Source organism: Talpa occidentalis, unplaced genomic scaffold (assembly GCF_014898055.3).
Source record: "Talpa occidentalis isolate TD23 unplaced genomic scaffold, MPIMG_talOcc4v2.1 talOcc4.2, whole genome shotgun sequence".
Lineage (NCBI taxonomy): Eukaryota > Metazoa > Chordata > Mammalia > Eulipotyphla > Talpidae > Talpa > Talpa occidentalis.
In genome coordinates, this window is record NW_023602073.1 from 126381789 (window position 1) to 126406428 (window position 24640).

General features: G+C 39.5%; 1 protein-coding gene across 1 annotated transcript in view; it reads right to left on the minus strand.

Moving 5' to 3' along the window:
• Positions 1-24640, minus strand: part of SAMD3 (sterile alpha motif domain containing 3) — a 53617-nt gene that overhangs the window by 18001 nt on the left and 10976 nt on the right. Inside the window, exons 4-6 of the mRNA XM_037520377.2 lie at positions 13492-13677; positions 12967-13051; positions 7914-8081 (exon numbers count right to left, since the gene is read on the minus strand). Coding sequence (XP_037376274.1) covers positions 7914-8081; positions 12967-13051; positions 13492-13677 — 439 coding nt within the window. The remainder of the gene's footprint in view (positions 1-7913; positions 8082-12966; positions 13052-13491; positions 13678-24640) is intronic.

The window sequence follows — 24640 nt, forward strand, 5'->3', positions numbered from 1 at the left end:
ACAGAGAGAAACAAATGTTACTGAGGATACTTCAAAATCCTTCTTGCGCTCCTTCAAGAAAAGGAGCACAATGAATTTTCATCAAATATCCAATTTAGAGTGAATTTTCCCTATAAAGACAGAGGCTAGTATTTCCAAAGTAGGGGAAAAAGATCAGTCATAAATGTGAAGAGCTGGACAGCTGTAGAATACAAGCCAAATACTTTTCAGAAAATTTTGAAAGAACAATCTATTCTCAAAATCAGCTTATATCCTATGAACGAAAAATTTATGATAAGTGGCTGAAGGCTCTACTGACTGAAAGAAATTTCAATAACTTAAAAAGAAAATGCATACATTAATGAAAAAGCATTAAGCATTTTGAAAGCACATTTACATTCTGATGTTTTATTTATTTTTTTAATTTATTTTTTACATCATTGTTCACTTCTAACCAATATTTGCTTCCCCCCTCAGGTGTAGTCCCCATAGAGTTTCCTTCCCCAATGCACCCGTGCACCATCACCTCAGTCCCCTGTGCTCCTCCCTCCCTCCCTCTCATCCCTCTCCCTCCTCCTCCCCTGCAGGATGTCTCTGATTTATAATTGTCTGTTTTTGCTTTGTTGTGCTTTGTACTATTATTCTTTTTTTACACTGATGTCTTATTTGGTTCCCCTATATTCCCTGCTATAAGTGAAACCATCCGATATTTTTCTTTTTCCTTCTGACTTATTTCACTGAGTAAAATTCCTTCTAGCTGATGTTTTAAATGGGGCATTTGCAGAGACCAAAGAGGACCACAAATGAACCCTCTGGATGAAATAAGATTCCTAAAAAGAAAAGCATCAGACTGTGATAACGAGAAGATCCAGGTTCCAGTGCCCCTGAGGACCAGATGCCACCAGCCACATACCCTCGCCCCCAGGTCAGCATGACAGGACCTGTGTCACCTCCAGGCTGTCACAGCAGATCCTCTGTTAGAGCAAGACAGAGCTGATCCTGGTGCTCCTTGGGCAGTAGGTGCTCCTTTGGCCCAGCCCTCCCACCAAAATCAGCACTTCAAGGCCAGGCTCTAGTTCTCCTATGAGAAGGAGTTTAAAGGAGTCTCAGGGTCTGGTACCTCAGAAAAGGACCACCTTACTCTACAAAAATGAGGACAGAATCCTTTCTGCTGAGGGACTTCCCTGAAGCTGCATACCTTCCACTGGCAAATGTCTCTATATCAAGAACTAAGTAAGTGATATTAAGTAATATATAAGTAATCAAAAGCAACATAGCAATGGTATATGAATAGATCAGTGGAATAAGAGATAGTGCCCAGAATATACCCATGTCTATGTAAGAACATAATATACAATAAAAGCGATACCATAAACCAGTAAGAAAAGACCGAATTATTTCTTAATTGGTGCTTAGAAAGCAGTTAATTATATGGAGATCCCTACTTAATAATAACACAAGCAGAGATGAACTCCAGATGACTTAATGGCATAAACATGAAAGTTTAAACTATAAACTTAATAGCAGGAGTAGGAGAATATCTTTGTGACTTGTGACATGGGAAGGACTGCGTCCTACAAACTAATAAGAAAAAGCTGCCAACTCATTTTAAAAATGGGCAATGGCTCTAAAGAGCTAATTTTCTAGAATAAGAAACTCAAAAGGCTAACAAACATGTAAAGAGATGCTCAGACTCATTAATTATCCAGGGAGAAGCAAATCACAACAAGAATGAGATTACACTTTATACCTATTAGGCTTGGCAAAACTTCGAAGGCTGGAAAATGCCAAGGGTTGGCAGGAACACAGAGATATGCACTGTGGTGGAAGCGAGACTAACAGAGACGTTCTAAAGGGTAATTGGTCAAATTACGTGCAGGCATGTATTCGGCCCCATCAGTTCCACTTCTGTGTATGCAAACAGACATGTACAGGTAGATGTATAACCAGACATATATGATAGTGTTCTCTGCAATAAAATTTGCAATGCACCAGAGAAGAACTTGAGGCAAGGAATACCGAAAAATCATTACAATCATGGGCTAGATATATATATAGTAGCATGAATGAGTCTTGCAACTGTCAGTGATTAAAGGGAAATAAGGATGCAGTACAGAATACCATTTACATTAAAGTGACAGTACACAGGTTGTAACACTTGAAAATAAACAAAAAATGCATATGAAACACAGCAGAAGGGTTATTCAATGGCACAGGTAGGAAGCAGGGCAAATAGGAATGGGACAAAAAGCAATGGCTGAGGGCCTCCCCGGTGGCGCAGCGGTTGAGCGCTGGGTTGCAAAGCTGCCCGCACGTTCTGTAGCGGCAGTTTGATCCCAGGCCCCCACGAGGGTCCCACATGGTGTGTAGACCCCTCCTGCCACCCACTGCTCCCCTCAGCAGTGTACTTCATCACTCTGCCTGTTCTACCTCCGCTCTGGCTCTGGTGAATTCTCTCACCCTCCAGCGCCTCTGACTGTACCCAGTGCTTGTATAAATAAATAAATAAATCTTTAAAAAAAAAAAAAAAAAAAGCAGTGGCTGAAACCAGCGACAAGCCTGGCACAGGCAATGAGAATAATGTCTTATGAACTGAGAAGTTTCATCCATTCAACTTTAATTAACACCTGGGGATTTTTATAAAAAGCACTACAGTGCAAAGTACAATTCCACTACACTGCAATGTATTTTCATACAATTCCCCAAAGCTGTTAAAACCAGTGCTTTCATCATTTAAAAGGATAATGTCAGCAATTTATGAAATTGCTCTGTTAAGTCAACTGTTTTGAGACTCTAATTATATCTCTGTTTATAAATACACAATGAAATACAGTAAAAGACAGTTATGCAAAGGAAACAGATTTATTGATTCACTGGGCTACAAAGTATTTGGACCTAAAAGCAAAAGTCAGATGCATAAGTAATAGCACAGCTGCCGCATTTGGCTGCACGACCAACATGAGGTTGTAAGGTTGGAAAGGGATTTTTTTAAACATTGCCAAACAGGACTGTGTTCTTTCATTTTGTAGGATTTGCTTTGGGAACATAGTCTGGGATTCTGAAATATAGAGCCACCCATATACCTTGGTCATAAATCTTTTAGTACTGAGAGATGAGGAACACAGTTATACTGATACGGAGGTGCGCGCTTTGGTGCTACTGATACTTCAGAGTGTAAGTGGCCTAGAAGATTGGGGTAGGAGGAGCGTTAGTGACAAAAGATCGTAGGGTGGGCTTTGCTCAGACCCATACACATCCTGCAGTTGCCTGGATATCTGCAGAAATTCATATGAGAGTGTAACAGGGTGGTCCCCAGGAAAGGGGGAGGTTCCCTGCCCCACCCAAGGGAGGGTGGAGCTGAGCAGGAAGAGAAGAAGCAGAAGAGACTGAGGAAGGAAGCAGGATGGAGGCTGGAGACCTGGAGGAGGCGCGTGGAGCCTAGAGACACGTGAAGAAACTGCGCTTGTCTTTTGGTCGTGGACTGGGTGACACAGATGTGGGTGAGACCCGTGGGGAGGTGACAATGGCAGCTTTTATCTTGATGTTGATTTTGCTCTTTTCCTTCCGGGCTTGTCCAGTTGTTTGTGACCCTTTTCTGTGGGTCCCCACTGGAAGATGCTTTAGACTTGTGGCGGGCTTTGGGGCCTTGTTCTGGGCCGATCCCATATGGATGGACTTTTACCCACGAGGGGACGGGTAACTTTGGGTGCTTCATTTAGAAACTAGACTCTTTGCCTTACCTGTATTGTTTCCTAGTTTTATTAAAGTTCCTTCCCATTAAAGTCTCATATGTTTTGTGTTGATGCGGCGGATGGCAGAACCCATTTAGAATAGGCAGGTTTGCGGGGCTTGGGCTACCCCTCTCCCTGTCCTATAACAAGAGGACTGAGAAATCCATCTTCCTTCATTGAGTCATTTACCTTCAAATCTTTAGTTATTCCACCCAGCCACCAAAGGAAAAACAGAAACATAGGAAAGTCTCTTGCCCTCCTTTATACATTCCCAAAATCTTCCTCCAGTTTAGCCAAACCCCTTCCCTTTTCTGGCAGAAAGACAAAGCTCTTTTTCCTAGCTTCCTGCCTACATCAGCATTTCCATCTCTGAGGCACAACAAATAACATTTTCCTATGTTATGGAAATATTGTGACCAATCAAGAAATTGTATAAGATGTGATGTTTACCAACATGTATCCTAATCTAAATATCTGACATTCAGAAATTTTAAAGACATTAAAAAGAAGCTATCAGAAGTTCAAAATGGTGCTTAGAGATAATTTAGGCAATTCATCTGAAGTATAAAATTTCATGAGATAAGTAATATATTCTCTGTATTTGTCTCTCCATTCTACTTAGTGATTTTACTTTTACTTAGTCATGATGGAGAGTACAAATACAAAAACGCACTGATTCTGTAATATTCTAGTGCAAAATGTCTCTTCTTTAAAATCTAAAAGCTTTATAGAACACTATGTTGTAAGCAAGGATGCTGGTTTTTGAAAGACTCAGCAATTTGCAACACCAACTATAAGGGGGAGAAAGGCAAATCTTTGCCTATTATATTTGTTTGCCAGGAAAACTGCTGTCTCACTAGTGTGAACAATGACCACTTTATAATCTCTTTTTGCCCCAGCTTGTAGGCTGATCATAACTAAATTCTGTTGCAATTTAACTCATCTTGGGCCCTGGTACCTTCAACTTCCTTTTCTCTTTGTAGCAAAGACCCCTGCATGAGCTTTGGGTAGACTTCATTTTAGGTTTCAAGTATACCTGGGGAACCAAGAGGAAAAAGTCATGTAGGATGTAGTTAAAAGAATAGGTGGTTTTGAGAAAGAACAGAAAGGTGAGCATACAAACTAGTTCAATGATGGCATATAAACAGAGACCATTGAGCTTTGTCCCAGGTGTATTCTCTGACCCTATGGATTTCCCTTGAGTATGAATATTGTGGACAGTGGGTAATTTTCCAATTATATCATTTATGCATTCCAATGAATTTTGATGAGACATGTATCACAGGAAAAGAGGAAAAACTGAATTTGAAAAATTTGTACTTATTAACAAACTATTTTTAGCATAGTGAAAATCAAATATTTTGAGAAAATGTATGCACAATGTTTCTTTATAAAGTGACTTTTTATTTTAGGTGTATAAGAGATACTTTGAATGGATCTAATTCTACCTTATCACACTTTTAGTTCATAATTGGAATTTTGCAAAATTTCTAAAAAGTTACACCACTAAATTTAGGTAACTTTCATCTGTCTTATTTTTTCATCAAAGAGAAAACACAGAATTATATTATCTTAATTGACCTATCATATGGAATTCCATTTAAAATTATAATAACCTATTTCAAATATAAGCCTTCATCATAAAATTTTTGTCTATGTATGATGCTGAGATTTTTGTAAATGGTTTACAAAATATGTTTTAAAATATTCTTGTCCCCCGGAGTGAGTAAAATTGAAGTTAATAAATAGGTTGTTCTATTAACATTCGATAAATACACCAGCTGAAAAAGAAAATAGCATATCTACACTATGAAAATAGCATATTTACATTCACCAACATTAATGTTTGTGGTGAAGATTTATGTAGAGTAGTCCCCACTTATCCATGGTTTCATTTTCTGAGAGCCAAAAATATTACATACAATAACTGAGGTCAACCAAAGTCCAGAAATAATACATACAATAAGATCAAGAGGTTCACATAAATTCACATAACCTTTATTACAGTATATTGTTATAATTTTTTATTTTATTATTACTTATTATTGTAAATCTTTTATGGTATCTAATTTATTAAGCTTTGTCCTAAGTATGTGTGTATAGAGAAAAACATAGTATATACAGGATTCAGCACCTCTGGTGATTTCAGACATCCACTGGATGTCTTAGAGCATAGCCCCGTGAATATAGGGGGACTGAATATACTGCATTCTATTGGGTTGATAGGGAAAAGAAGTGGGGGGACATGAGATTTGGCTTCTATTTTGCTAATTTGGATACTCCTGCTTAAACTGTTCAATCTATTTTCACTAGGAGGGTGTATTTTTGTTTCTGACGATATTTGAACACTCTGAGGTAGTTGAGGAACATGTATAGGAGCTGAGATTGTTAGGGGGAAAAGGATGTCCTAAAGCTAATTCCACACAGGCTTTGTGGACTCCACCCCCACCCCAGGCCAAAGCCAAAGACACTGGGAACTCCAAATCCCATCACCACCAAAGGGAAGGTGGCTGGGACCTGAGGGTGGGGTTAAGCAGCCAAGTTTGTATAAAGGCAGACACGTGGGCTTTGGAGGGGTCCCCCATTTTGGCTCTCCACTAGCTAGCAGCGTCCGGCCAGCTGGGAGAGTGATTTTGGGTTTCCAGGTCGGCGGATCGGGTAGGAAGCATTAAAGACTTTATTTCCCTATTTTCTCCCTGAGTTGTACATTTCCCTTATTTCCTTTTCCCTTGTAAATAAACCTTTTATTAACCTTTTGTGTGTGCCTGTAGTGGAGTATTCATAAGTCCCTTGTAAGCATGCGGGTGAGGACCCACAGCCAGGCAACCCGTTCAATCTGGGCTGCTCTATAACAAGATGAGGACCCAGGTGGACAATATATGCAGCAAACCTGTTGCTGAGGGAGGGTCTCTATACCCTCTTGGGCTCTCAGCCTGCAGTTCCTCATGGTCCCCTCTGGGTTGGTGTGGGACACCTTCTGGGCAAAAAAGGGCAGGATAGTTTTGTTTCAAGAATGTGGATAAGGGCCTTCCTGGGGCGCAAGGGGTTAAGACGCAACCTATGAAGCTATCTGAAGCCTCTGCAGCACGAGTTCGATCCCCTGACCAGCCAGGGAGCAACCCAGATGGCTCAGCAGACCTCTCCTGAGCCTGCTGCTCCCCTCGGCAGTGTTATTTCAGTAGATCTGCCTGTTCTGCTCCCCACTCTGTCTCTGGTGAATCCTCTCACCCCTCCCCCCACACCTCTGGCCTGTACCCCAATTCTTGTATGCATAAATAAATAAATCTTTAAAAAAAAAAAAAGAATGTGGACGACCTTCCTCCATGAAAACTTGAGGCTGGACGCTACCTATCCCGGACAATGTAAGCATGACAGACATTTGTAGCAATAAGAACTGTGGCCTTGTGGGCAGCAGTGTTGGCAACCATGCAGGCGGGATGAGGGGTGAGGGAAAGATTTTCTCAAAGTCCAGGTGGAGCGGTGAGAAGCCTACAGGGGCTACACAGAAAGTAATGTGCAGCCCCCATGCAAAGGCAGTCTCATATTTATTAGCATTGAATACAAAGGTGGGGCAAGTATACAGGGAGTGTACTTGCCTGGGTGATGCAATTAATGCAATTACAAATGTAAACTAGGGTGGAGTAACCAGGGGCTATTGCCTGGGGGGCTCCATTGTTCCTGTCAGTCTAAGCATATTATCTCTATGCTAATATCTGCCTGCTGTTCACAGCAGATGCTGGTTTTCCAGTATGTTCCTCATATCAGGACTTTTGCCCTTGGTGAGAGGCCCCCTGCCTGACCTTACACCAGGCTGACAAACAGGAACTCTGGGCACCAAGACAATATCCCCAAGAATAAGGAGGGCAGGGGATTCCATAAAGAATAGCAAGAACATAGGATGCATTTTAGAAGTGAGAAGAAAAAGTTATTCAAAGTTATGCACAGTTTGACGATTCCTCCTGGTTTTGGAAGGTTGTGAAAGAACAAACCTAGGAAGTTCCACAATCTACTCTGCTCAAACTGTGTTTAAAAGCCTTCATTTGGAAATAATCTCATTCACTTTATTAGTTATGGAAAATACGATTTTCTTGGTTTTGGATCACAAGTCAAATTTGCAAATTTGTTTTAATGATTTTAGATGCCATTATTTTTTCTTATCAATCTATCAATAAGTTGTCAGAAAAATTAGAGTTTTAAACTTACTTTTATGTGGACAATTTTAATTTCCTCCAATCTTGTATCAGCGAGAGATTTCCTTGTCTGACCTCTTCGGTGTCCAAATTTACACTTATTTCTCATCACTTGCTCATCATCTTCTATGGGTCTTCGGACATATTTGAAGCGATCTTTGAGGGCTCGTTTCCATAAAAACTGTAATATAACAAAACAGGGCACTTAATCTTCAAGGAGATTGGATAATCCTCTACAAACAATAAAATCTTTATTTGTCTGTCACTCCTGGACTTGAAATTACTTTCACGTCACAGTAAATAAATAACCTATTTACCTTCCATTTAGAATTACAATAACCTTGTGATAATCCTATAAAATTACAACCCCTAAATTATAACTAGGGAAACAGAGTCAGAGAAATAAAAATATTTTCCCAAAGTCATAGCTATTGAGTAAACCTGCTGACTCATGAATCTAGATTTTCTAAATCCCCAAATTGGATATTTTCACTATACTCTGCTCTTTCCACAACACTATTTCACATTCCTCATAGGTTCTAGAAAAGAACTGATAGTGGCTTATGCATATCTGGCTGATAATTCTTCCTTAAACATTTTTTTTTCTGTCTTTAACATTCACTTTTGGCTTTCATTCCCCAAATATCTGTGGAGCATCTACTGTTTCAAACACAGAAAAGATCAGATATCTACCCTGGGAGGGTGGAGGGTGTGTACAGACCTAGATTTTAGTCTTAGAGGCCCAAGTAATTTTAATGTAGAGTAAAAAGTGTAATAACAGAAAAACAGAAAGCATTGTCTTACATTGTCTTACATTAGGAGACCACAGAAGCCTTCCTGTAAGAGGTGCCTTTAAGTTGAGACTTAGGTCTAAGGATTAGGGGAATGGGTGATGGAAGGGGATGGAGATGGCATTAGGAATTGCTAGGTGAGTGGGTGGACAGACAGATAAAGAAGCTTATGCAATGGAGAAAAGGCAATCTGCACTATTTGGAGAATGGTCAAGAACTGTGCTTAGATGGCATATAGAGTTCAGGTTGAGGAATGATCAAGACTGGGTAGAAAAGAAGGCAGAAGAGAAGCCAGGCCAATCCAGAAGGGCTTGAAGCAGAGCTTTCCAGACATGTCTCTGTAGCCAGAATCTCACAGGGAACATTTGCCTTCAGTCTTCCCTCTAAAGCAAGGATTCCTAAGCAATTCACTAAAACCCACCTTCAGAGTCTCTGATTCAATAGGTCAAGGACAGGGCTAAGAATGTGCATTTCTTACAAGTTTCTAGGTAATGCTTATTTTTCTGGCTTAGACTTAAGAAATTCTGATTTAGCAGGTCTAATGGAACCCAGATGTCTATATTTTTTAAAGCCTTATAGATAATTTGTCTGCAGAGTCATATTAGGAATCATTCCCAAGCCACATTGACAGGGTCAATGGTCAGATTTCTGCTCTGCAAGTGTATGTCTGGCTTGGAAAGTGTTTGGGAGACCAGAGACATGGACAACATCTGGGCTTCTTTCTCAGGATGTTCCCAACATGTCCTCCCTAAGCTGAGCTTTTGGTTTGGGCCTGAAACGTTCTCTCCCTCTTTTGATCCACCGTGCTGGTATGCAGTTAGCTCTTACTCTGCCTCCAGATCTCAGTTCAGACATCATGTCCTTCGGGAAGTCCTTTCTGGTCTCCCAAACAGCTCATTTCCCTCGGTTACTGGCTCTCACTTTTCCTTGTCAATACTTATCACACTGAATTTGCCTTAAGTTTGGTGTTTCTGTTTCTGTTCTGTTCTTTTTACTGCTTTCCCCACCCCCTTCCTTTCCATTCCACTAGGCTATAAGTATATGAAGACATGTTCATGTCTGTTTTGCTCAAGCCTAGTCCAGTTTTTCATGCATCTTGGAAATTATAAATATTGACATTTTCTCAGTCCTCTGTGAGATGAGGGGTCCAGGAGTGGAAGCAATAGAATAGAAACAAGATACTGAATCCTATTCTTTCTTAGTGAGTAACTTACTCTGAAGAATGACTCAGCACTTTTTAAAGCCTGAAGCTCAAGGCTCATCATTGTCCCTGAAATGCTTAAACAGGGCAGGGAAGGGAAATAACATTTGTAGTCAGGCAAACTCCTAGTCTTGGCCATGAGAGAGGGTGGTCTGGCATTGGGTGACTTGTGCACATTTTATGAGTTCTGCTTTCTCACAGGCAAATGGGGATGCCACTGAAATAAAATTAGTCAAGTGTTTGGCATTTAGATTTTGCCATGACTATTTCACTGGCTTAGGCACCAATAGATTATTTTCTACCCTTCAGAAAGCACTGTGCCTTAGGTTGGGAAGACCCAATGTCTAGAACTAGCTCTAGTGTGTATTAGCCAAAAAATTTTAACAAATAACCTCTTAATATCAGTTTCCTAAACTACAAAATGCAATAGTAAAGGTCAGTTCTGTCAAAAAATAATAAAACTGTACTGAGTTTTTGAAAGACTCAAATGAATAGCTACTCCCGGAAGAAATTTTAAACTATTTTTCGTAAAACCCTTCGGCAGAGACTCAAATGAATAGCTACTCATGGAAGATATTTGTAAACTATTTCTCAGAAAACCCTTCAGCAGCCCTGATGAGGAGCTGCTGCTTGAGGGCTGAGGATTGGCATCAGCACTGATTAAGCTCTGGAGTAAGTATGAGTGAGAGGCGCTTTACCACCTCCCACAAGCTGGTGACCCTAGACCCCACCAGCACTGTTCTACACCAGCACAGAAATAACCGATGGTTTCTATTCTTCTTAGGCATGAGCTATGAAGTAGTGCAAATGCTTTTTCTGCTTTATGGATCCTGCAGCTCTGAAGTTCTTTTAAACTTGCCGACTCACTGGGAGGTGTTATAGCAATCAACAGCAAGGAATTTCTAAATTGTCAATTTCTTCTTCCCAGCTTCTCCCTTCTCTCCTTATTTACTGTCTTAGAGGAACAGAAAACGACAAATCAAATTCAGTTGCCCACATGAGTATGCAATCAACTAGAATCAACTCAGCATCTGCCACATGCCTGACACCTTGAGTTCCTTACACAGACACCTCGCTAGCAAATATTTGTGCCATTGAATAATCATTTACCTTTTCCATAGTTTTCCAACTAGAAGGGCTGTGGGAAAAACTACAAACAAGATATAGGCCTGAGGTCATCTGATCTGCTATGACAGATAGATATCAGCATTGATCCTTTGTTGTTGAAAATGGAACAAACTGCTTACATTCTGCGTCCTCACAAAAAACACAGATTTCCAAGATGACAAGGTACAAGAGTCTATCTTATTTAGATATGGCTACTGATGTTTGTGTATGTGCGTGCCAGACAGAGCTAGGACAGCAGGCAGCCTATCATTGTGTACACGTAGCAGCAGTTCCTCATAATTGTTCCTTAAATCACATAGTTCCAATGCAATAAAACACTCGATTTTTACAAACTTAATTATTTTTAACAGACAGCTCAGTTCTATCAAGTATATTCACATTGCTGAGCAGGCTTCTAAAGCCAGGAGACAGGCAGTCAAGATAGCAAACTTTGTACTGAAACCTCTAGAACAGCATTTCTCAACGCAGATGGCACTTCAGAATCATTTGGGGGAACTTTTTAAAATGTTAGTATCCCTTCTTTAGATCAATTATATCGGTGTCTCTGGGGGCCCTAATGTGCCGCCAACGTCAAGTGGCTGGCCCAGAATATCTCTAGAAACTGTTTTCATCAGGAGAGAGGAGAGACAAGGGGGCGGGTGAAGCCGGAGGTTAAGGCCTCTAGAAGCCAGACAAGTTCTCTGGGTCTAAACCAAAGGCAAGAAACGCTATACTGACAACAGCACTGAAGCGGGCATCACACACCCTTCTCTTTCTGTGCTGGCATCTCTCTTTTTTTTTAAATTTAATTTTTTTTAATTTATTTATTTATTTATGCAAGCACTGGGTACAGTCAGAAGCACGGGAGGGTGAGAGAATTCACCAGAGACAGAGAGGGGAACAGAACAGGCAGGCTGACGAAACACACTGCTGAGGGGAGCAGCAGGCGAGACAGGAGAGGTCTGCTACGCCATGTGGGACCCTCGCCGGTAGCGGGGGATTGAACCAGCGCTGCAGAGGCTATGGGCAGCTTAGCAGCCCAGTGCTCAACCGCTGAGCCACCCAGGGAGGCCCGCTGGCATCTCTTAAAGGTCCTTCTTAAGGACTCGCATTACACATGAGACTTCAAACAGCTTTGAGAGAGAAAAAGAAAGACAATGACAAAAATAAGAGGACACAGAAAGGCAGGAGGGAGAGAGAAACTGGCAGAACACAGAGGAATTTTAGGGCAGTGAAAAAAACTTTGCATGATGCGATAGTAATGAATACATTTGTCCAAACCCATAGGATGTACAATACTAAGAGCGAATCCTAATGTAAACTATGGACTTTGGGTGATTATGATATAACCATAAAGATTCATCAATTGTAACAAATGACCACACTGGTGGGGGACCTTCGTAAGGGGGGAGGATGGGCAGGATATGCATGTGTGGGGGCAACTTTCGTACTTTCCTCTTGATTTTGCTTAGAACTTGACACTGGTTTAAATAATTATTAAAGTGAAAGAAGATAAAAGAATGGGCCTCCCTGGTGGTGCAAGGGTTAAGTCTCAGCACTATAAAGCTGTCCTCAGGCAGCCACTGCAGCACAAGTTCGATGCCTGGCCAGGAAGGTGACCCACATGGCGCAGCAGACCTCTCCTGTCTTGCTTGCTGCTCCCCTCTCAGCAGTGTATTTCAGTAGATCCACCTGTTCTGCTCCCCACTGTGCATCTGATAAATCCTCTCACCCCCTGCACCTCTGTACCCTTGTTCTTGTATGCATAAATAAATAAATCTAAAAAATAGAAAAGAAAGGAACACAGACAGAAACAGAGAGGGTATCCAAAAAAAAAAAAAAAAAAAAAGTGGAGCAGAGAGAGAGTGACTGAGGAAAGGGGAATGAGGGATAAAATTACTGGACAATACAAGGTCATTACTTGAAGGTGGGCTAAGACGCACAGACAGTAGCACGCATGCACTTACAAAGCCACAGCCATCCTCGTCCAGGAAAGGGTGGGCCTGCAGCAGCGCATTGACCACATCATTGTACTGCTGGGTGGTGGGATACCTGTTCAGCACAAGGAGGAGATATTCACTTCAAGCCCCTCACATTCATTCCTTTAAGATGAATCCAAATTGCACTCACTTTGTTTTAAACTATACTTCCTCTGTTTTGCTATAGGGCCTTTTCTTCTTCCTCTTTTTTAACTATATTCTTACTTTTTTCTAACTTATATTTAATGTGATTTATATCACAGTATATATTTTAGGGGTACTTTTCTTCATTCTTTCTATCTAGCCATGTAGACATTCAACTCTATGTCATAAAGCTTATGTTATGTTAGGTGAACTTTATGTTACGTGAATAAATGGTACTGAACTTCTTACTAATACGTCACCCAAAATCTCAAGAGAGTTGGTTCCAAATGATTTCAGAGAACCCCTCTCTCCAAATGATTTTGGAGAATCCCTCTCCCAAAACAGCAAGTATGCCCCATTATTACTCACAGAGAGCCTTCCAGATACTTGGTCATGTCGGCCTGGAGAAACTCAATGATTCTTATTCTCATGCTGTGATCAGGGCACTTCCGCTCTGCTAACATGCATTTGACATCATAGGGAAACTCTGGTAAAGCATAGGACTTAGTCCACTGTAATGCCTTATTCCTTGCTAGAGTATGTTTCACATTTCTTCTGTTAAATAAAAACAACAAAAAGGTAAAATTGTATTCCAAATATATGCAACTTATTAATTACTACATCATGAGAAGTTATGATATAAACCAGTTTCCCAAGACATAAATTTACGAATTAATTCATTTTCTTTCCATTCATCAGTTTTCAAATATTTGAGGATTTATTAGGTATGCATATATTCGCTTTTGCTTTGCATGAATATAAATGCTTGTGGTTCTGGAGAAAATGTCGTATTAATATACATTACATAGAAAGTGAAGCTTGAAGAATATTGATCGATAGATTTCGAAGAATCAATATGTAATGTGTAGTTCAAAACCAAATGAGATATATCACAGGGAGAATAAATTGCATTCAGCCAAGAGGCATACGATAAAGTCTTAGGACCTGAGTTAGTCAAGCTCTCTATTAATTTACTCTGCTGTTGTTTAGTTGATCTTTGGCTATTTTAATATGGTCAACTTAGTTTCTAAGCTAAAAATAAATATCAGATATATTCTAATTCCATTTAGATGAAGGTGCCACAAAAGCCTAAAGAAACTATATCTACAGAAAGCAGGTCAGAGGTGCCTAGAACTGGAGGTGGGAGTGGAGATTGAATTCAAAAGGACACGAGGAATTTTTTTACAGTGCAAGAAGTGTTCCAAAATGGATTGTAATGGATTGTGCACATCTGTACACAACTGCTAACATGAACTGAGTTGTATTGTACACTTTAAATGGGTGAATTTTGTTTCACATTAAATTTTACCTTAATAAGCTGTTTGTAAAATCTTAAATTTAGTCAGAGATCATCAAGAGTATAAAAGGATAATTCTATAGTAAAATCTCCAAACAAGCTACTCAGAGGCTCTAGATGGTTTTCAATACATTCCATTACTCAGACTGATTGGAATGGAGGTGAAGTCATAGAAGCAAGTCAAGTTGAAGACAAAGAAAAGAAAGATTTTCTCAGAGTAAGTAGGTTAACTTTCCGGCATAACCATGGAATCTTTAGAAGTGCAAACAAAATTAAGATGAGTTTTGAAAGGCCAGGCTTTCCTTAGAATTTTAGGTCACCTGATAAAAATTCATGAGGTATAATGAAGCATGGGTAGAGAAAGAAAAAAGGAACAAACACTCTCCTCTCTTTTTATATGTGCTAATACTCCTTTTTTTTTCACCTTTTTCCTCGTCATTGTATCCATGAAAATATGCCTTGACTAAAACAAGCACATCAATAATTTAATACCTGATGTTGTACAACGGGTAATTTCAGATGAAATCTGTGCTTCCATCCAAACTGTTTTCCAGTTTGTTTCTCTCTCATTTTATTCATTCATTTCAACTAATGTTTATTGAAGATCTAACAATCTAGCAATTTCTCTTCTACAATTGGTATTTTTTTTCACCTTCTATTAGCCTGCTTCTTTCGCTCATGGTCTCTCCTTAATCTACTGAAACGAAGGGTGTAAAGTAATGGTAGGTTTAGTTAACTGTCTGCTATGCCTTCTCAGATATTTTAAAATGTGATGTAACTGCACAGGTGTTAGGCTTGGCTTCGAAACAACATTGTAGCACTTATCTCATTTCCTCTGGGAGTTTCTAGTGATAAACTGGTTTCATGATCCTTTAGGGTTTTTTTTTTTTTTTTACCTTTTTTTAAGATTTATTTATTTATTTATTCATGCAAGCACTGGGTACAGTCAGAAGCGCGGGAGGGTGAGAGAATTCACCAGAGCCAGAGTGGGGAGCAGAGCAGGCAGAAGGACCGAAGTACACTGCTGAGGGGAGCAGCGAGCGGCAGGAGAGGTCTACGCGCCATGCGGGACCCTCCTCCAGTGGCCGGGGAGCAGCCTGGGATCGAACCAGCGCTGCAGAGGCTGCGGGCAGCTTCGCAACCCAGCACTCAGCCGCTGCGCCACCGGGGAAGCCCACCCCCTTAGGTTTTTGAGGTTGGCATCTTTTATTTTGTACCCTCTTAACAGATAATTACACTATTGCAATGCTATAAAACTGGGTTTGGACAATTTTTACCTTCTTATTCTACGTATTTTTCTATATGTCTCTTCTCTCCAGCATCAGGTAAGGTCTGTATAGCATGGTATTATTTATATCATATGCCAGAATGTCGGTAGACACATACAGGCTCCATGGAAGCCAGATATTCCATCTTGCTGCTAATACAGTCAGTTGGCAAAATCAAAGGCATCTCTTTTCTTTTCCTTTATGTTGAAACAATAAGTAATTATGGAAGTGACTAGAATACAGCTATGCCAACTAATACAAGTCAAAACTAACATTGCATAAGATAAGATACTCATCAGAAATTAAAAATACATTCTAATTTGGAATCAGATATCTGCAGGCTCAATTGTTTCTCATCCATAAAATGATATTTGCATTGGATTAAAAAGATCTTTATTCTTCCAAAGAAAACAAATAGGTGGCCCATAGGCACATGAAAAAATCTTCACCATCACTTACTATTATGTAATGCAAATCAAAACAAGAATAAGATATCACCTCACACCCATGAGAGTAACTATGGTCTACAGTTTCTTTAAGACGTCTTTAAGTTAACAAGACTGAAAAATCGTCTAATAATTCTTCTGCTCCCAAAATTCAGACAGTGTGGTCTGATGGACTCACCTAGGTAAGGAGGATGGCCTATTAAGAACATGTTCCAGGGCCTCCCCAGTGGCGCAGCGGTTGAGCGCTGGGTTGCGAAGCTGCCTGCAGCCTCTACAGCATCGGTTCAATCCCCGGTCGCTGGTCGAGGGTCCCACATGGCGCACAGACCTCTCCTGCCACCTGCTTACTCCGCTCAGCAGTGTACTTCGTCACTCTGACTGTTCTACTCCCCGATCTGGCTCTGGTGAATTCTCTCACCCTCCTGCGCCTGTGACTGTACCCAGTGCTTGTATAAATAAATAAATAAATCTTTTTTAAAAAAATTGCAAAAAGAGAACTGCTTAAAAAAAAAAAAAAGAACATGCTCCATTGAACACTTGCTCAAAAAAAAAAATCTTGTGCACAATTGTAAAGCCTTGGTGGGGAGCAGAAGAGATAGAGCAATTACATGAGGTCAGGGACTATTTGCTTTATTTCTAGTGTATGTAACTTTGCTTATAGAGTTGGTGTACAATGAATTTTTTGGAAAGAATGACTCTGTTAGCTGGACAGAGTAGTTATTTGTGTAGGTCTAAATTCAATTTGCTCTTGGGAATATTTTAAGCATTTTAGTGGTTCCTTTGGTAAATTAATTCCATTTGTGCTCCAAATATGTTCTATTACTCCATCTTGATTTTCCTTAACCTCTTGTACATTAATTTCTTTCCAATCACTTTACTGAGACTACTTCCTTCAAATCAATAATGATTTCCCAATTTACAAATCCAGAACCTTTTGACAATGGCATTTCCAAGATCTTTCTAGTTGATTTAGCTGTTTATCTTCCTTGACATCATTTTATCCTGCCTCTCTTCCTATCTCTCTGACAACTTGTTTGTTTTATTTGCTGATTTATTTCTTTTTCACTTTTTGTCAGACTTTACACGTAGTTTTATCTTTGCCCTCTTAATCCTATATTGATCTGTGCCTTCTCTATCAGAGGTTTCACCCCCTACCCTCAGATCTGAGTCTATGTTGAGGATTATAAATCTATCTTCAATAATTTTCTCTCTTTCATGCTTCATCCCAGACTTCTGAGAACTTGTCCTTTGTTCATTTCAATTCAACATGTCTAAAGTAATTCATAATCTTTTCATTTTACAGTAAGGTTTCAATTGCGATAGACTGATTTGTGTCATATGTTGAAACTGTAAACCCCAATGCGACTGTGTGGGAGATAGGGTATTAAGAAAAATAATTAAAGCTTAATGAGGTTGTAAGGATCAGACCTTGATACAATAGGATTAGTGTCTTCATAAAAGGCATCAGAAAGTGTGCTCTCTTTCTCTTCCTGAGGACACAGAGATAAGGAGGCTCTCTGCAAGCTAAGAAGAGGACTTTCACCAGAAATCCAATCAGCTGATACCTTCATCTTGGACTTTGTAGCCTCCAGAGCCATGAAAAATATTTTTGTGCTATTTAAACCACCCAGTCCATGGTATTGCGTTATGGCAGTCTGAACTCACACCATTCTAGCTTCTGTGGTTCTGTTAATGTCCTCTTTCTCTCTTAACAATTTAAACATAATACCTTGTTATTTAGTACCTTGACGTGCTTTTTATCTGAATTTCTCACACATAGGTGCCAGGGTAATTTCTTGACATATTGTGTCTTATATTTGCCAACTTCTCCTTATGATTTACGTCATATTCTAATCCAGACATTCAGCACTCAGATGTGGACAACTTCAACAGTCTAAGAGCAGACTTCTGTTTCTGCATTGATATGATTAGCTCACTCTGGACCAACTAACAGGCATTGGATAAAATTGGATACAATTTTAAAAATTAACTGAAAACCATGAAGAGTGTAAAAAAACAGGCATATTCTGAAGAGGAGTCTACATTTGGAAGAAAAGAAAGGCATGGAGTTTCCCTTTCATTACTTTTTATAGCCTCAGTGCTACTACAAGTTTAATTTAAAAACTGCAGTTTTTATGGACTATAAAAATAGGGAACAGATCTCAGAACAACTGCATCTTTGGGAAGGGAGAGGAAAATTCCAGAAAGGGAAAAACTAATGTATATAAACTGTCCAAATCTCTGCTTGATTCTGAACCACACAAGTGCATAACCCCACTAAAGATAAAATAAGTAAACTTAGATTTGAGTTGATACCCAGAGATAATTTTCAATTTGAATTCAACCAATTTTTCTGGTTATTAAAGCAAATTAACCAACAATCAACATTCTTTGGGCAATAAAATCAAGAATCTCTATAACATTCACAATGTTGGAACATTCATAGTGTCCAGTATACAATCCAAAATATGTAATATGGGGTCTCCCTGGTGGCACAAGAGGTTAAGACACAACTTATGAAGCTATCCGCAGTCACTGCAGCACGAGTTCGAATCCCGGCCAGGGAAGTGACCCACATGGCACATCAGATGTTTCCTGTCCCACTGCTGCTCCCCTCAGCAGTGTATTTTAGTAGATCCGCCTGTTCTGTTCCCCACTCTTGTCTCTGGTGAATCCTCTCACCCCCCACACCTCTGAATTGTACCCCAGTTCTTCTATGCATAAATAAATAAATCTTCAAAATATATAATATGACAAAACCAAACAAACAAAACAGAAAAGTGTGACCCATTCTCAAGAGTAAAGTGTGAGGTTGAAATGACTGCATGCTGGCAAAGATTTTAAGGTGGCTATTATAGCTATGCTCAGTGGCAAAGAGAAATAAGCTAGTGATTGAAACGATAGAAATTTTTAGCAAAGAAATAGAAATTATTGAAAAGAAACAAATAGAAATTTTAGATTAGAAAATGTTGAAATTTAAAATGTAAGAAGAATTAGCAGCAGAATGGTGATTACCTAGATAGCTGTCAGTGAAACTAGAGATAGAACAACAGAAATATTCCAGTATAAAAAATAAGAAAAGAGGTAGGAAAAAATAGGGGTAATTGCTCATTTTTCTAATTCTGAGTTCTCACTTTATTCCCCAAGCCATAAAACCTCCTTGATCCACCCAATTTTACATAAACACTAATTTCATCACGTCATCAGTACAGGGATCACATGGAGTTGGTCAAAGTCTTTCCAGGCTACCTCTTAACCCAAGGCAAAGCACACTAAACAGGATCTTGTTGGACATAGTAAACATGCCCAAGAGAAGCAAGCAACTCAAGTTCTGGACCCCTGCCTTTGGTCAGGTTGAATGATCATCTACCAAGTCAGGGTTGTCGATCTGTGGTCTGGACAGATGAATAAAGTGGTCAATAATGCTTTTCAATGGTAAAATCTTTGTAGCTTTCTAGTGTCCCAGATTCCCATAAAGATGATTTTTCTGGTTCTGCGTAACCTTGTGATGATGATAAAATGGGTACTGAGGGGGATAACAAACTCTCTGGAGAGAAGAACAAGACTTACAAAGACCATAGAGAGCTGAAAGAGAGGTATAGCCCATGGATAGTTAGTTAGCTGTAGCTGAGCAACTACATTTGTCCTGATCACAGTATTTTACCTACTTTGATGAACCCTCTGACTATCACTTCAGTTATTGTCTTTTGAATTAATTTAATCAGAAAGTTCATTCACTGGCTCCTGACTTTGTTTCGTATAACTCAAGTTTATAGAGAAGCTGGGCTGTCTCTGGGTTTGTGGTCTGTTATCTGTACCTCATGTATGAGCCACTTGCAGCCCAAATAACTAAGAATCTTCCATTTCCACAGGCTGTTCCCTGTAAAAGAATTTCAAATACTTTTTCAGATACTGAAAGATTGATGGGATTACCTAGAAACAAAGTGTAAATTTAACTTAGATTCTAAAATTCCCATAGTTTAAAGACCAAGTGTATGGGGGAGCTGAAACTTCACTTTCCATAATTGACCATTATTAGATTTCTCATCTTCTGTAATTCATCATGCAAACTCCATCCTTTCCCCAATTGTTATAGGTGTGATAATCTTGTCTCCTAACAATATAACCAATCACATAGAGGGTTCGTTTTTTCCCATCCCAAGCAATCAGACACTGTGCAGTGAACATGGTAGACAGGCCATCTGGGACCCAACATATTACCTTCATCACACTGCCCAGTAGCATCTTCAATACCTGGTCTTAGGCAGGCTTATTGCTCCCTATTTCTAAGTGCAGCTCTGAATCAGGTCCATTCTGTAATTTGCTTTCCTAGTACTCTTCAGGAAGAGAAAAATAACTAGGATTTGTTAACATATCTGAATGTTAAAATGGGTGTTTGAAAAAAAACCTGGACCTGGTTTCTACAATGAAACTCCCTTTTGACGTATTGAGTGTTGGCAATTATTTTTATCCCCATGAAATTGCAATCTTGCTTTAGGGAGAACATCGATTCTTAAACCTCCATATCAGAAAGTTTTATGAATTAGAGGAATCTTATGCATTCCAAACTGTTGCTTCTAATTTAGTTGACTCTTATATTCAAAGATATTTTCTCACTGTCCCTTTATTAATATCCAGAAATAAAGCAGATGATAGGATTTTCAGATTCTATAAGAAAATCATAGTATTTAATTTTTTAACATCCGAATTTGAATTCCTTATTCTCAATAATTAGGGTTATTAAGAATATGGTCCAGTTTGGTGTACTGTCTGATTATCAACTGTTACCATTGTGGACTCTCAGATCCAGCCAAGTTACAAGCCTTACCAAGTCTCCAGAGCACTGTGCATATGTCAGCAGTTCATCCTCACTTGCCCTCATTTTTTCTAGGCTCATTTAAAATCCTCACATTAGGAGGGTCCTCTCCCCACATGGCCTTATGCAACACCTGCTCCATGGACACTCAACCATGTCTTGTTAACTATATCTGTTTCCATTTTCCTATGGCATTATAGAGTAGGATGGTTTGTAACAAAATTGTTATAGAAAAGTTTAGGAATATTTGAGATATAAAATATTAAATGTAACATCCTATCACAGATAAACAATTCCATAGTTCCATAAACTTGTGCTTTCACACTTACAATTCCTTAAAAAAAAAGAGAGAGCTCTTTTATATTAAAAATAGCTCATCCATAACAAAGGAACCATTGACTAGCAAGGTATCAAGCCAATATGCCAGTGGGAAGAAATGCCAGAGCTTACATTTGAGACATGAATACCAGTGAGACCTAGAGACAGCTCTGGGAATTGGCGTGGAGTCACTAGACACAAAGGGTATATACATAAGAAGTAGACTGTGGCTGTGGAGAATCATAAAATGATTAAACACCATCAAAGAACACCGCCCAAAGGAATTTTCTTAGCGTCTCACTGGTCTTCAGCTACATACCTTGAGACTTCTTTACAAAACCAAAGACAGAGTTTATGAGACACTCAAACTGAATTCTGATTGACTTTTGGCATCATAGCTCATGAATGGGCCCTGATTTCCTAAACTTCATACAAATGATACCTTCTCCAACAGCAACTTCTTGGAGATAATCTGTTACCTTCAGGGACTGATGTTTTCCCATCCTTGTGAAATGACTTTGTTCTCTAGCCCTTGAGGGAGAAGAGCAAGGGACAAGTGGAACACTTTTCTGTGAAGGACAGTCATCCCAGCTACAGGATTTTGACATTTGGAACACCACCAGTGGTAGCCTTCCAACTCTCCCCACCACTGGGAGAGAAAAGACCAACACCATGCTCTCCAGGGCCTGCTGAACTGAAAGATTGTTTTCCACCGGTCACTCTACTTTAAGGTTCTCATTTTCATTTCAATCTTCTTCATACCAAGCATGCAGATTTTATACACAAAGAATGGTTTAGAGTGATATAGATTGGGATGGCCAGCTTTACAGCATCAACTCTGAACTTTGCTACCACAGCAACATCTAACAGTTTAAATGCTTTTGGAACATAAAAGAAGGAAGCTAGAGCTAGTTTAGGCATCTGTTTAAAGACTTTTTGTCATCTCACCTACCATTTGTTTGGGGTGATGATAAGTTTCAGGCCCCAGGTTCATCTCAAGTACAGCCTGTGGAAGGAAGCATAGCCCTGACCATGGGCACCATGCAGAGACTTCTTAGTTCTTTAGCAGCATCTCTCACCACTTCTAACAACTCCATTTTCTCAGCATCTCTCACATTCCCAAATTCTCTATACAGAAGCTCCTGTGCTATTTCAGGTGTTTGTAATTTTGTACCTACTATTCATTTTGATATGAATGACCCTTTTCCCTCCTGCCATTATTTTCCTTCAGTGGATTTTTAAAAATCTTTCAAAATCTTCCTTCAGTTATTGTGAAATCTTCTTTCAGAATCTGTCTCCACACTCATTTCCTTGAAAGTTTTACTTCTTCTTTTTCTGTGCTATTTGTGGACCCTGTGCATTTCTATCTCTGCATATCATTCTCAATATTGCAGCTACTCACTTACCTATCTGTTTTGTCTATGAAATTCTAAGTTCCCCTAGGCAAGTGCTAAATTTGCCCCATCCTCCATCCCTACCCTCAAAATAATACCGAACACATTTAGGATTGAATAAAAGGGGGAAAATAGATTATAAATCAAGTTTACTTTGGCTCTCTCTAGACTACATATTAAATTTAATGGGAATAGGCAGGAGTCAAAGAGTTACTTATCAGTCATATCAGACCAATTTCCTTTGATTCTGCAACCCTTGCTTGCCTGGGTCCGTGGAGATCCTCTTCTGAAGGAAGTTTTGGTTCTAGCTTAATGAGCCAATATTTCTCACTTTATACAGCCTCTGCTCAAATGTCACCTAGCTGAAGGGAAAGAGCTCTCCTGAAAACCCATCTGAAATATGTTACATTATTGTACGTTAACACACACGCGTGTTTATCCAGGCTACTTCCTCTCTATATCCTGTCTTTTCCTTTGCATTATTGATCTTCATCACACTTAAATTTGTAATGTAATGTCATATTGATTTATTTTCTCCCCCATTAGAATGTGAACTCTGTGAGGTGGGAGCTTTAATCTACCTTGCTCACTACTGTCTCTTCAAGTGTCTACAACAGTGCCTGACACAGATTGAGCAATCAATCAATGTATCGCATGAATGAATGAATTACTACATAGGTAAGATCTTTAATTTAGTATTCCCAAAGGTGTCTTCCCTAACTTTAATAGCTATTACTCAAAGGAAAGTTCTGGGATAAAGTTAAATGAATTTTCTTATTATATGACCCCCCCATCACCTTTAATACATCAATGTATACTGGACATCTCCAATCAAGGAATAGAATTCAAATATAATACTTCCACTCACCTCCTGTGTTTTCTGTTCATGGATTGGGGAAAACAGCCCAGAGTATTGTTTGTATTTATGCAGTTCTTTGTCCAGAAGAAACCCATGGAATATTTAATGTAAAACATTTAGTTAATTAAATTTTAAGGAGGTTCTTAAAAAAAAAAGTAAATATAATATTTCCAAAACACAGAACTTTTAGTCTGGGTTTAGTCTGTTTAGTCTGGGTGTACTACATATCCATGGGACAGGAGATGGGGATCCTTGTTGACCTGGGATTCAGCATCTAAATGTAACAATTTATCACCATTGCTTTCTGTGATGCTCCCTCTCGGCAGGAATTTGGCTCAGGTTCTTGACATCCTGTCTTCTTCTAACCATGATACACACTTGTTCATTAACCTTGTTCCCACTTTCTCATTGACCTGATGTCACAGACTTGCTGGGAGGACTGAGACATGTCCTCTTTTTGCCTGAACCCAGAGCTCTGGGAAGATTTCCAGTCACTGCTATCAGCTTCACTTTCTAGTGTAAACCCTGTTGCTTCTACTTTGGGGCTAAGTTTTAGAACTAAGACCAGAATGTCATGAGTTGCTTTGGAACTTATGCCTTGGTGACTAGCCTGGTAATAAAAAAAATTGCTAAAATTTATGAAGTCCTACTATGTCCCAGGCACTAAACCTTTAATATACATGACCTCATTCTCCTATTTACTTTACAGATGAGAAATTCTGGTCCAGTGAGGTCACATAACTTGCCATGGTTACTCAACAAGTAAACAGCAGAAGTAGGATTTCAAACTCTTAACTGCTTGCAAATCCTTCCTCTCTGGGCTTACCCAATCTGGTCTCCTTCCCCATCTACCTTATACAGCTAATGCTTGAACCAGTATGTTATGGAGGAGGATCTCAAGATACCACATTTCATCCTGACATCTTATGAAGTTCTGTCTCTAATATGGTCACACATATTTGATTCTACTTGGATGAAACCACAGAAAATACCTAATGCATCTGCTCCTTCATGTAATGTACCTTTGTTGAGCACCTACTCTGTGTCAGGCACTGCAAAAGTGAATCAGACTGGTTCCTGACTCCCCTAGATCCCTGGACCTATAGAGGACAGAGAGCTG